Here is a 14,585-nt window from a genome sequence, read left to right as displayed (position 1 = left end):
GAACAGACTAAAGAAAATGTTTTCTATGAACCGCACAGATCACTACCAGCTCTATAATATTATTTCTAGAATATCAAAGATTTCTTTGATCTCAGACCTAATTTTATTCTAAACTTATATTTTCTTCCACCGAAATGTTGCCTTATGAATACTGTATAACACATGGAGACTAAATAAACACACCAGTTTCTATCGATAAATTATTTTATTATTATTATTTTAAATACCGAAATTGTGCGCACATAAACATGGAGTCTGATCTTTACTTTTTCGGGTATTATAATTATGTTCAAGTTGACTTTGACTATTTTTTTCCCGAAATTCTGTGTTTTTTGTAGGATAAACAATTTAATACACAAATATCATGGAATTGTACAGTATACATATAGCCTATATATATATCAGGGGCGAATCGTCAATGTAATCGATTATGCACAGCTTACCATTATATTTGACTTTAAATAATTATAAATTAAAGTAACCATGTTTATGGGAAAATAAATTAAATAATTGTTATTTATTATAAATCACTGTTTATATCTTTCTACAAAAAGTATATATGAAGTGCGCCCAGTGCCAGCGCCCAGTCCATTCTCACTGAACGGTGAAACTAGCCGATTACCTCAGCTTATTCTTCCATACAAAAAAGTACACTGTATTTTTCGTCTTTAACCCAAGTCGCCTTTTTTAGTACTAAAACAAACTTGCAGATTACACATATTTTTAGAAGATTCTCTATTTTGAAACTAGTATTTCGAACATTATTTCCGCAGGACTATTTTTCTTTGATGGGATACTGTTGACATATTATGTATCACATAGGACAGGTGGCGTTCGCAGTGGCCGTTTTAGGCATTATTTATATTTAAAAAAATCGGCCAGTGCTCAAGTCTTGACAGCACTGTCAATGACAGATCATAATTTAAATATCTGCTGAATGTCATTGTGGTATTTGTTAATAAACTTGTGTACAAGTTTAGTATTCTATTAAAAAAGTGTAGAATAAAACTACGCAGATCGCGTGGTTAATAATAATTGTTGTTTGGGTTGATTTTCACAGAACCACAAAAAAAAAAGTCATTTATAATTACATTACTTACATGTTATGTAAGTACTTTATATGTAGTACAAATTATTGAACATTTTTAATAGATTACTTATAAAATAAATCATGGCTCGCCACTGATATATGTATATATACACCGCAAGACAAAAAAAATTACGAGTTTACCTGCTACCGCGCCCCTTGACTTTACTGAACCCTTTTTCTAAGAAATCCTTTATCGATACCTCTTTCTTTTGTTTAATAAATTAAGGACACTATGTGTCACCTTTCTACAATATTTACATTTTAAAATGTCTCAACAGTCTTGTTTTACCCGCGTTTGAGTGAACATAACACAACAATCATGGAAAGTGCAAAGCAAATGTCGATTGCGATAAAATCCAAAATAATCACATTGTCGCAAGAAAACATATCTAATTGTGAAATATCTCGTCGAGTTGGGTATTTAGAAGGTGCAGTGAGGTTTTTATTAAAAAAAATCCAAGAAACTGGATCCATAGAACGGAAAAAAGGAAGCGGACGGGGGCGCGTGACATCTGCCCGAGATTATCGCTTAATAAAAAAAAATGTTATGCGCGATCGATTTTTAACGGCACCTGAAATACACGCAGAGGTGCAGTCTACCAGCACATCAACATTTTCAGTAAAAACAGTGTCCAGGCGGCTGTTGGAGCATGGTTTCCAAGCACGGAGTCCCGCAAAGAAACCATTACTCACGGACAAAATGAAGAAGGCTAGACTGGATTGGGCGAAAGAGCACCAGAATTGGACCTTGGAGGATTGGCAAAATGTTGTTTTCTCTGATGAATCAAAATTCAACCTTTTTGGTCCAGACGGCAGAAAGATAGTTCGACGAAAACGTGGGGAAAGATATCATCCGTCGTGCGTCACTCGAACCGTTAAACATTCACCCTACGTGATGATTTGGGGGTGCATGACAGCATACGGTTTAGGACCTCTAAATTTTGTACAGGGTACGATGAATGCCATTCAGTACAAAAAAGTGTTAAAAAAACATATTATTCCAACAATCGAGGACATTACGCAGTATACCGCGGACCCAATTTTTCAGGACGATTCTGCGCCGTGCCATAGAGCCCGCACTGTGAGTACAAATATATATATTTTTAAATGCATTTTGTGACCACATGATAAATAATTTATTGTTTTTTTATAGATCAATGAATTCAAGGAGAAAATTGGCTTAAAATCGTTGACGTGGCCCGGGAATAGCCCTGATTTGAACCCGATAGAAAATTTATGGGCGATTATGAAAAAAAAAGTCGGGAAAAAAAAATCCAAAAACATTGAGAAATTAAAAAAAAACTTAATTCAAGTTTGGGAAGAAGAAATAACATCAGAAATTTTAGATTCGCTTTACGCTTCTCTAAATAATATAATTTTACATGTTATAAAAAATAAAGGTGAATTCACTAAGTACTAAATATTTTTAAATGTTATAAATATGTTTAAATGTAAAATACTTTAATTTAAAATAAAGCGATAAGAACCTACTTCTTAAATATGAATTAAAAAATAACATGTCTTTTATTATTCCATCACTAACACTCGACCATAAATGAACCGTTATGGGTCTCTAAGGTTCGGGTAATCTGATACCTGATATATAATGGCAATTTCTAAGTACAATTCATGAGTAAGATTTTTTATTTTAACCTTGAAATAACGAGTAGTCATCACATATGTCAAACAATATAAAAAAAACTAATTAAATATCAAGAATAATTCATTATATGTCAATTTTAGTTTTTTTTGAGAACTCGTAAATTTATTTGTCTTGCGGTGTATATATATATATATATATATATATATGCTGTGTTGGGGTATTGGGGTCGATTATTGGTGGAGACATTTTTAAATGCACTTTGCATTTATACAGAAAATTTCTTAATGGGGTCGATTATTTGGGATAGTAGCTGAGTGTGCATCTTTTGTAGTTTATTTATATATCAACGGTGCAAAGAACCTTTTACAATAAAAAGTTTTACAAAAATAATCACAGCAGTGAATAATTCATTATGTAATATATAATATGAAATAAAACTATTTAATTCAACTAAATAATTCAAACTAAATAAATTAGTAAACTTTTTTTTTAAACTACAAAAAGTAAAAAGAAACAAACGATTCTGACAGATTCTGAAGATGACAAATAAAAGATAACAATTAAAGTGAGAAAACCTTATGTTCTAAATATAAATATAGCAAATTAAAATTGAGAATAATTCAACATAAACATAATGTGACTAGTATTTAGCTAGGTAATAATGAAAAAGAAAAATAATGCTACAATTAGATTTTATAAATAAAACGTTTTTTGGATCAATACGTATATGTGCCGCATGTACTGTATATGTTTGTTTATGTTTTATATGTGCGTTCATGTGTGTGTGCGTAGATGGCTCGGAGTGTGCATTCGGTATTTTTATTTATTTTAATTTATTACCTTCATGGAAAACGCAAATATTCACAATAATTTTTGTATTACCTGTAATTCTTTTTTTTTGTCACATTTAATGTTAATATCTTTTGCATAATTTATAAAAACTTAATTGGTCTTTTTATGTTAAAAAATTGTTGTTTTTAATTCTTATTATGTATGACTGTATGTTTTCTGAATAAAATAAAATAAAAATAAATAAATATTTTATGTATACTTTATACAGCCTGTAACGCAAGTATTTATATTTTAAGCATTAACTTTGTGGTCAAAATACTACATTTTTTACTATGTTTTTCACTATATCTACTACCTATATTTATTTTTCGATATACTGATTACTGATTTTTTTTACTGGCTTAGAACGGGGCGAATAACCCTGGTTCGATAGTCACAGCAACTTTGTGAAAATGTATAATTTTAAGTATTATAGTAGACTTTTATATGTCTACCGGTTTCGAGCCATATGGAAATTTGGAAAATAATGTTCCTTTGTTCAATAATTAAACAACCTTTCAATGTAGCCCATTATACGATGTTCCATTGTAATGGTCACCTTATACCCATTAAGCTCATGCACCTCCCTTTATCCCCTCTTTATTTTTTCGACTATTTTTCCCACAACATAAAATATTTTCATGACCTAACAGTGCATCCAAGTGTTGCTTATTTAAAACATGGCATGTTGGTTATATATTTTTGTGCAACAACCATGGTGAACATGTACAGTAGGTTTTGCAAGTTGGTTTAATTGATGTCCTGACGAAGAGATGGGCACGTCTCGAAACCTGTGGATATAGAAAAGTCGGTAATTGTTTTAGGTTCAGGTTCTGGTTCTGTGCCAAAATACGGTGTTTTTTGGTCAAAAAATAAAAGTAAATACATGCAATACAAAATAAAACAAAATAAGTGTTAGATATTGAATTGAATTGCAAGAAAATAATCCTAGCAGCTTCACTAGATACAAAAATGCCCGTTTTAAAGCTACATTTATAGTTTATATACTATACATATACACTATAATAATATATAACAATAACACTAATAGTACTGAATTTTTATAAAAATAAAGAAATTACAAAAATAAAATTCTTAAAACATTTATGAACCAGTCAAATAATTAAAAACAAAGATAAGAAAAAAAAATGACAAAAAATATGTAAAATTATATATATATTTTTTGAAATTGGCAACTAGCAGTCCAAATTCCAAAAACTAAAAACCTAAGTAAAGAAACCTACAGATATAAAAATAAACTATAAATCAAATGAACGAAAAATAGACATCGATAATTGAAGATTAAAGGCAGCATTCAATTCTTATTCTTAGAATTTCATTCAGCCGACTTCTTCCGATTCTGAAGAACCACTCTTTAATTTAGCTATGAATTTATTTTTGGAAGAATGTGTAATTTCTTGAGGTAGCTTATTTAAGTATCGAGGTCCTATAAAACTTGAGTGTCTTTGGGTGAAAATTGTCTTCATTTGAGGAACAACAGGTCCAGGACTACCTTTAGTTATGGCTTTGGTTTTTTTGGAGGGTATTTTAACTAGTTGAGGTTTCTTATCATGGACATCTTCTAACAGGATTATTTACAAATATTGAATAAAATTTATAATTCATTTTACATCTACTTTTCCATTGTGTATATATTTTTTTATCGAAATTATTAATTATGCTTTGTTTTGTAGTATCGTTAACTTGTTTTTTTGAAATTACAATAGATTATTAATTTGGTATTGCTTAAATAACAGTTTTATCCGTTATTATTCCTTTTTCCGCATTCAGGAGTGCAAACGGCACTGCACACGGCGTATTCATTAGAATTTAATTTAATTTATTATTTCGTTTATTTGGGGTAGTAGGCGAAACAATGGTAGGCAAATGCGCCAACCACTGCACGAAATGGACCGATATCCACTCGATTTTTTTAATATAGGACTTTTACCTGAGAGCGACTATCGAGTCGACAACACTCGTTCAGGATCTTGGTTATATTTCACACTCAGAACAGTTTTCTTCATTCACCTAGACACGGAGAAATATATTTAACCTACCTTAATAATTTTAATTAAATATTACATACACCTAATGGTGATAATTTAAATGTAAAATCAAATACTGAAGCCCAAATTTTGATTTGGGTCAAAATAATTTAGTGCCAACTATATGTTCTGAATTATCTTATACCAAGAATTCTCATGTGGTCACCAGTTAAAACGAAATCAGATCGTGAAACATCTAATTTCGTTTTGTGAGATCATTTTATAATTCATTCGGGATTTATACTGTAGTGTTAATATATTAACACCACTGTCGTATTCTCGGTAAAATGATAAAATTCTCTTAACACTTTATGCACCGGCCGAATACACCTAGAATTTACCCTGTGCCTGGCCCATTTTTGTGAAATTTCATGCTTTGTGAAGGGTTTCTTAAATGTGTCATAATTATAAAAATACTACACTTATTTGTTTATAAATTTGTAAAAACCACTTAATTTTTTAAATTATACTTCGACCGGTTTCGAGGTTACTACCTCATCGTCAGGAATTTAACTAACTTATAATTACACGCGTTGCTATTTATATAATAAAATATTGTATGAAAGAGACAGAAAATTGAAAGAAAGAGAGAGAAAGAAGATAAAATAAATCATAATGGGAATAGTTTTAAAAGAGGACTCGAAGTTAAATTTAATTGATTATTTATTTTTTAAAGTTTTTGATTAATGGCTTTACTAATTTCTAATCGTTCTAAATTATCTAAACGTTTTCGTTTCCATTTTTATTGACATGCAAAATTTCTACACACGTTTCTTGATTAAATTCATGGTTTTCGGATATAAGATGATTTGCGAATTCTGAAAAATATTATTACTCAGACATCTTATACGTTCTTTGATTCTAACTTTACGTGAAGTTTTTCCAATATAGAAATTTGGGCAATTTAAACAATTTAATTTATAAATTCTCGAATGATTTAATTTATCATCCTTATCTTTACAATTTGTTAATATTTTACCTATGTTATTATTAGTATAAAAAGCGTGTAATTATAAGTTAGTTAAATTCCTGACGATGAAGTAGTCACCTCGAAACCGGTCGAAGTGTAATTTAAAAAAATTATGTGGTTTATACAAATTTATAAACAAATAAGTGTAAAATGTCATACCACAAAGTGAAAAATGTTTTTGATAACAATAATATAAAAATACTAGATTAAATCAATTAAAAACTTCTCATATTCATACATTTTTTTTTGTGCTTTCTATCCCGGAGCCGTGTAAACGCGTGATTATAATAACCCCGCGTTGTGTCCCGGTCCCGTGTTTTCACGTGATTTACAAGCAAGCGAAAAAATACTAATAAAAGTCACTAGATGTCAATAAAATGCACTTTTTTAGACAGCTGGTAAACTACGTGAAAATACGGGACCGGGACACAACGCGTGGTTATATAATCACGTGTTTACACGGGATTCGGGATACAGTGTTAAGGACGACATTTACGAAAACAAGTTATAAATGAAATTGTTTGTAAATTTTAGAACTTCAAATGTCAACTGATAAAATAATTTTAGTCCGAGGTTAAGTTTCAAAGTTATCAGGAATGGCTAAACATGAATTTCTAACACAAAATAATGCTTAAGTAAGCGTTGAATAATTTTGAAAGTAAGCTTTCTGTAAAATTTTCGAAGAATGGCGTTCCATCGTCTCTGGTCACCTAAAAAACTAGCGTGATGCTTAGTTTGAAAGTAAATCACTATCATCATTCCTTCTCCGCACCTAATTGTGCATAGGGAACTGCATTGATCCATTCATCGCAGAACTAGATCATTTTTGTAACATTAAGGTAAGATGATTTGTCTTACGCTTCAGGTACAATTCCAAGAACTATAAAATATTCTAGTGTAAAAACACTGTTTCAAATAAGTATTTCATGTAAAACATGTCAGGAATCGAGCCTGAGACCTCTTGCATGGTAGGTATACGCGCTGACCATTACACCACTAGACGGACAAAAGTACCTCAATATGTATTGTTTTTTTTTTATTCATTCTAAACAAATTCGAGAATGGCGTTTTATCATTTCTGCTTTTAAAAGAAACTAGAGTGATGCTTAATTTGTTGACTATTTGCTCTCGCTTTCAAGAAACCTGCGCTAAATATGTATTTTAATAACGGTTTATTTTGAAAATGTCTGAGAATGGACTTATATCCTCTCTCTCTTTCCCTCTTCAAAACTAGAATAAACCCTCTAGATTTTTATAGTGTTTTCTGATAAAAACCATTAACACGAGAGTACCCAAAATTATATTTTTATCTCAAAGCTCGCGTGACTTACTTAGGAGGCCAAAATCATATGAGTTTTTTTATTGTTTCGGGTATTTTAAAAAATAAAAAAACATACTTGTCATAAACTACGTATTTATTCATAGGTAAAAAAACACAACATAAATTATAGAGATATATTACAACAGAGATAAAGAACATTTAAGAGAAGGTAATATGGTAGTCTAGGCATCTACAGGGCTTATGACCTGTCAATGGCTGGTTTAAGTGGCCACTTTACACACTGTGTAACATTCACCATTCTGCCTATATTTGAACATCCATATTCCTTCAACTCTTTCATCTGTTGATGTTTGTGAAGTTAAAGAGCTGAAACCTTTATTTATGCGGGTGAGATTCATCTAGTTGAATTATTTCACCTACATACTAGGCAACGCCTGAAAATATTATTTTTTCAATTTTAATACTTCTTCATGGACCAGGTAATTTATCAACAGATTTATCCATATTACCTTCTCTTAAATGTTCTTCATCTCTGTTGTAATATATTAATTTAAACAGCTCCCCAGGGAGTTGCATCCAGTCCTTGTCTACAAAAATTTGGACAAACTCAAAATATTGTTGTTAAAGTATAGAGGAAAATAAAACATTACCCTGAAATTCAAGGAACATGGTTTAAAAACGTTTGAATTTATGAGAGATAGAAAAAAAAATGGTTTTATAAAATTGAGTACAAATTACAGCCTGATACTCCAGAAATACTCACTGCGATGTCAACGTGAATTTGATTAAAATATTTTCCGTGGAAAATAGTTTATTGACAATTTTTTAAAAAATTTTTTAGGTTGAGTGATACTGATTGAAAGACCTTGATACCCGTATGCAGAGACAAAACTTAAGGTGAGGAAAGTACATTCTAATCTCAAATGCGGAGAATAACCCGAAGGTGAAGACAATAGAATGTACTTTCCTCACCTTAAGTTTTGTCTCTGCATACGGGTATAAGTCTTGAACATTTTTCTGGTATGTGGAGAGAATGCATTCAACGTCTTTTTTTGTGAAGTAAAAATATTCTTAAACTCCGTTGCAATAATATGTAAATCTTAATAACTCCTAGTCTAGTCTCCAAAAATTTGATAAACTCAAAAAATTTTTGTATTCACAGCTTTTCCATTTACCGATTTATTTTTTTCCGTCAAAAATACGATTTATTAATTTTCTAATTTACAATATTTTTAGAATAGTATGTAGGATGTATGTATGATATATACATGTTAAATAAAATGGACAAATTTATCTTACTCTTTAGAAAGTAAATACAGAGGAGAAAAATACATGTTCTCGTTATAATTCCTAACGCTAAAAGTCCTAACGCTCCTATATACCTGCGTGAAAAATTTCAACGCTTATCAGTTCATTGTTTACATCTTCGTTCTAATTCTCAAGGCACTCTCTTAATACCCATCCACAATTCCTCTTTCTTCTCTAACTCATATAGTGTCCATGCGGCTCGACTGTGGAATCATCTCCCATCCACCATCAAAGATGTTAGATGAAGAAACATCTCCTTTCTCTTCCTTAATCTCTCCTCCTTTCATTTTTCCTCTTTCCTCTTTTTTCCTTTTTCCCATTTAGTAATAGTTTTGATTTAAAGTAATTTATAAACAATTACGTTTATTTCTATTTTTATATATTTTTAACTTTTTAATCTTTTTTTTCCCTATTGAATATGTTCTGTAACTTGAATTATAAAAATAAAAACTTTTATTTTATTGGTTGGTTAGAAGAAATTGCCATTTGGCAATAAGCCCGCCAATGTACAAATAACATTGTGTACAAAAAGTCAAATAAAATAATTTAAATCGGGTTGTGGTCCTGTGGGTAGTGTCTCAGACTCACGGATCAAAGATCCGTGGTTCGAATCCCACTCTGCCCAACTTGATTTCCATTTTCTAATAGTGAGTTATTTACAACTCATTGAAAAGGCCCTCAAAATGAAATATTTGGATAAATCACAAGAACGCAAGTATTTCTTTTAACAAAAAATAAAAATAATAAAAAACGTTATTTTTTCATTTATTATTTACATATGAATATAAAACAAAACGCATCTGTTATATTCATAAAAACGGAAATTATTTGGATTTACTTTTATTTGCTTCGCTTTCATTTACCTTTACGGCGATTTACTTGTGCTCAGGCAAAAAGAAAATATTTTTTTACACACTAGACGATATATTTTATTTTAAATAACAAGTAATTTTTCAATTTATTTTAACAGTTGGATATCAATGACTTTTACATGCTTATATTAGATATTTTTATTTTGACTAGACAAGATAGATCCCTTAATTAAAAAAAATCAACTTCAACCAAAAATGAGAATTCCCAAAGTTAAACGTGAGGTTTTTTTATTTAATGTAATAATATTTTTTTATATTTTTTTTATTAAATTGAAAACATATTAAACATAATTATATACAATATTCCCAAGGAGTTTTTTAAAAAAAAACTCATTTAGGGACATACAGATAACAAATTTATTTAAGAGGTTTTTATATTTTAAACAATAATATTATTTACAAAAGCAGAAAAATTAAAATTATGATATACTACAAATTAAAAAGGGTATGAAAAATACTTGAAAATATTAAAATAAACAGAATACTAGGCATGGAAATAAATTCAAAATAATGTTTACATTATGCAATCTGGAAAAGAAAATTGAAAAAGTTTAAAAATTACATGTATGTATATATACATACTGAACTAGTACAAAATAAAATCATAATATATGATAATTAATAGACAATTCCTTGCAAGAAAAAGAAACATTTTCACAGAATGAAATTGGGAGTATGAAAGATAGATAAAAATAATTAAACAAATATGTAAAATAATTATGTTGATATACTTATTTTAAACTTGTAGTTAAAAATAAATGCACTTTATTTTTTTACTTATAATCAGTTTAATATACATTTTTTGCCATGTAAGTCCCAACTTCATGAGACTAAAAGTCCTGTTTTGAGTTGAGACGAGAAATTAGTTAACACAGACATATGAGTATATCGCCACAAATATTATAAACGATAATATTTTTTTTTTAAAGTAAATATATTGCACATCATTTGGTAAGCTTATTTCTAAAAGCTCTCCTAGCCAACCAAAAATAGGCCGATAAAAAAATGATTAAATTTGTACTTTAAAAAAAAAAGGATTTTTTCATCACAGCTTCTTTTAGTGGAGAGATAGAGCTGGTACATATAAATTTGTTAAAAAAAAATACTTCCGCATTACATATTATTTTATGAGGAATCAGGTAAAAAGTTTGGAAGGATAAGGGATGAGGATTCAGAAATGAAAGATAATTGAAAAAAAGGGAGGAAACTTACTTTAAAACTGCACGTTAATAAAAAAATATCAAAAAAATTTTTTTTCCTTAGTAGATTGAGAAATAAATTAAATAAAGATACTGCAGAACTAATTTACAAAACAATCATTCTTCCACATATAGATTACTGCTCAACAATATTACTTTTAGCAAACGAAGGAAATTTAAATAAACTAGAAATTTTACAAAATAAAGCGATGAGAATAGTTCTTAAGAAAAATAAATATGGCAATGGTATATAAAAATGGTTATCTGTAAGAAGGAGACTTAAATTTAATATGTTGATATTTATACATAAATTTTTTCACGATAAATTACCAAAATATTTTAAGGATAAAGTTGTCTTAAACAAAAAATGTCATGAATATGCTACTAGACAAAAGGATAAAATAAGACTACCATTATTGAAAAGAGCTGAGTCGCAAAATTGTTTGATGTATAAGGGTTTAAAAATGTATGATGAGATGCCTGAATGTATGAAGAATGAAAAGTGTCTGAAAGAATTTAAAAATAAATGTATAAGTTACTGTAAGGAAATGTAAATATATATAGATGATGTAAATGTACATAATAGTTTATATTAGTTTTAATATAAGCTAACTTAAGAAATAAATAAAAAAATTAAAAAAAAATATCTAACTTTTTTTATTGATTTCTCTAAATGCAAAATATTACTAATATAATAAAGTGTATCTGCATCCCTTATTGATTGTTTTTTCTACCTTTGTTCCAGCATGTTCCTCGGTCCACATAAAGAGGCTAGACGTGCCTCCTCTCGTGGAGTTGGGTAGTCAGGAGGCCGTCGTGTTGGACTGCGAGTACACCTTGGGAAACAGCCAGGGGCTGGTTATCAAGTGGTTCTTCAACAAGAAGAACAACCTGGTGTACCAGTGGATCCCACCGCACAAACCCCAGGATCTTGGCATGTTCAAGGGGAGGTTGGACCTCGAGTACAAAGCATCACGTAAGAGAATCAACAATACAATCATTTAAAAAATAATGGTTTTTTAAATTTAATGACGGTACTGGGTACTTTTCATCACCATCATACTCATTAGTACCAGATGACACTGCATCGGAACACGAAATGTTGCGTATCTCGATCATTTAGGTATTTATTGACTTATTTTGCAAGTATTGTTTTCAGTATTACTTTACGGGTTATTTAATCCATTATGAGAATCTCAGGAAGAATATTATGACGAATTAAAAGTTGATGAATCAAATGCAGATAACTGCTAAACCACCGACATGTTTGAAAAATATATCCATGTTATGTGCAGAAGACGTATTTAGCAAGCTGATTGCCCTATTAACTCGGGAGGGATTAGTAATGAATTACTGAATGTTAGTCATTTTTTAAATAAAATATTAATTGACTCTCTTTTGTGGCTCCAATAATATTCGATGACTTGGATGAACATATAAAGTTCTCCAAAACAAAATCCATTTTCAAGCGGTTCAAGTTTGGATTTTATCTTAGGGAAGGGACTGTTCCAGGAGACTGCTGCGAGACATGGCATAGTTTTATATATTATGAATCATGTTGTCCAGTCGGTGATTAAAATAATTGTTTGTGTTATAATTTATATATTTTTTGTTCTTAAATAATATGTATGCTTCCACTTTCCATAATGTTATATCCCAAATCAGCACAGTACTTTTGATCTCATAAAGTTAGAGATACGTTATTATTTTTGTAATATATCATATGTAACTTTGTGTTTGATAGTAAATGATTCCGCCCAAAGTATGAAATTAGTCAATTTTGCTTGCAAAGTTTTTGTAATTGTGTTGACATTACATACAACAAATTAAAAAAATAAATTATTTCGAACTAGGCTAACTTTGAACGAATTTTTCAAAATACGCTTCAAAGCATAGTGTCTGTCGTCGTTGCCTGGAATTGTTATTAAGTTTCATTTTTTCTATTTTCGCTAAAATATTCTTGATGGACAAAGGTTTTCACTCAAAATACCAAATTTTCCAAGTGTGCTCACAAGCAATGAACAACGGAATATTATTTGCATAAATTAAGTGTGGCCAGTGCAGTCGCTCAAGGCGTAAGACCAGATTTGCAGAATTTTACTGGATGGTTTTATATATCCACAACTTGCTACCCTTTTCCTTTGATTTTAATTACCATCAGGGTATCAGTTTTATAAAATAAGGATATTTTAAAAAATATAATCACTCTTCAACCGCATTATTTTCAAATTCAAACTACGATTTGAACATTCACAATGATACCATTTTGATTTCCCTAGTTTCTTAGTCCACAATATACACAAATAAAGAGAAAAAAGATATAAAACATTTAATATTGTGACTCTAAAATATCTTACACAAAGCAAAGGTTTGTTTTTTAAGTTAAGGGCAGTTGAGTTTTTCTACTTTATTAAGTCCACGCTCAGTAAAAAATAATAATATTGAAACACAGAAATATTCATTTTGAATAAGACATGCCATATTTTTGATCAATTCCACACACATATACATTTATTACGTGCCAAATAAAATTAACAATATGCAATATTCAAATTGAATCATTGTTGAAATAAATTAATGAGTTTAAGAACCCGTAAATACGGTTTAGAACAAATTATATTTACGTTCCTCAAGATGAAAAAAGTGTTGCCCAGCCTCAATAGTAACCTCAAAATGCGGTGGTAAGTGATCTCTGTGCTCCGGTACAGAATAAAAACTTGAACCCTTAGCACAAAGAGCTGGAAGCCTTTGAGGTGTGGGTGTATAGAAGAATCCTCAAAATTTAATGAGTTGATAGAGTCCGAAATAAAAACGCAATAAGCAGGTTGTACAATTTTTTTTTTGGTAAAAACGATTAATGTCCAAAAGTTCCAGCATTTCGGACACATCAGAAAACACCTAGAGAAATGTGAGATTTTCACACTATACACGACAAAATTGCAAACAGAAAAAAGCCTGAGAGAAGAAAAACTTACGGCACTATTCAACTTACCACTGGATTAAAAAACAAATGAATATACAAACTTTGAGAGCTGGATAGACGATCTCTATCTCCTCTTATTTCCCTACATAATTGATGTGTTACGTCAAATGAATTTTTCAAATTTACTGACTTAATGCAGGTGTTGTAAACCCTGTCACACACAAGTAACTCGTTTTTTTATTAGTTTTTCTTTCACGCATAAAACAATCAGTTTCATAACATTAATAAAAGCTACAAAAGTTTTGACCTAAAATGCATAATTTAAGTTTGAGCGAGTCAGACTTGAAGTTTCAACTTAGAATAAAAAATCTAAAAAGGCAATTCCTTAGTTTCTAAAAAACTTTAAAAACTGCGCTAGGGCTCTGGGCTTTCGTAATAATGCAAAAAGACTATTATTTG

General features: G+C 29.9%; 1 protein-coding gene across 3 annotated transcripts in view; it reads left to right on the top strand.

Moving 5' to 3' along the window:
* Positions 1 to 14,585, top strand: part of LOC148278816 (uncharacterized) — a 115,170-nt gene that overhangs the window by 35,762 nt on the left and 64,823 nt on the right. For all 3 annotated transcript variants that reach the window (XM_088230880.1, XM_088230879.1, XM_088230878.1), the window contains exon 2: positions 11,949 to 12,179. In XM_088230880.1, the coding sequence (XP_088087006.1) occupies positions 11,949 to 12,179 (231 nt within the window). The remainder of the gene's footprint in view (positions 1 to 11,948; positions 12,180 to 14,585) is intronic.

This window comes from Micrasema longulum, unplaced genomic scaffold, assembly GCF_059751315.1.
Source record: "Micrasema longulum isolate JH-2025_06_02 unplaced genomic scaffold, ASM5975131v1 h1tg000824l, whole genome shotgun sequence".
Taxonomy (NCBI): Eukaryota; Metazoa; Arthropoda; class Insecta; order Trichoptera; family Brachycentridae; genus Micrasema; species Micrasema longulum.
This window is presented reverse-complemented; position numbering and strand designations above follow the sequence as displayed.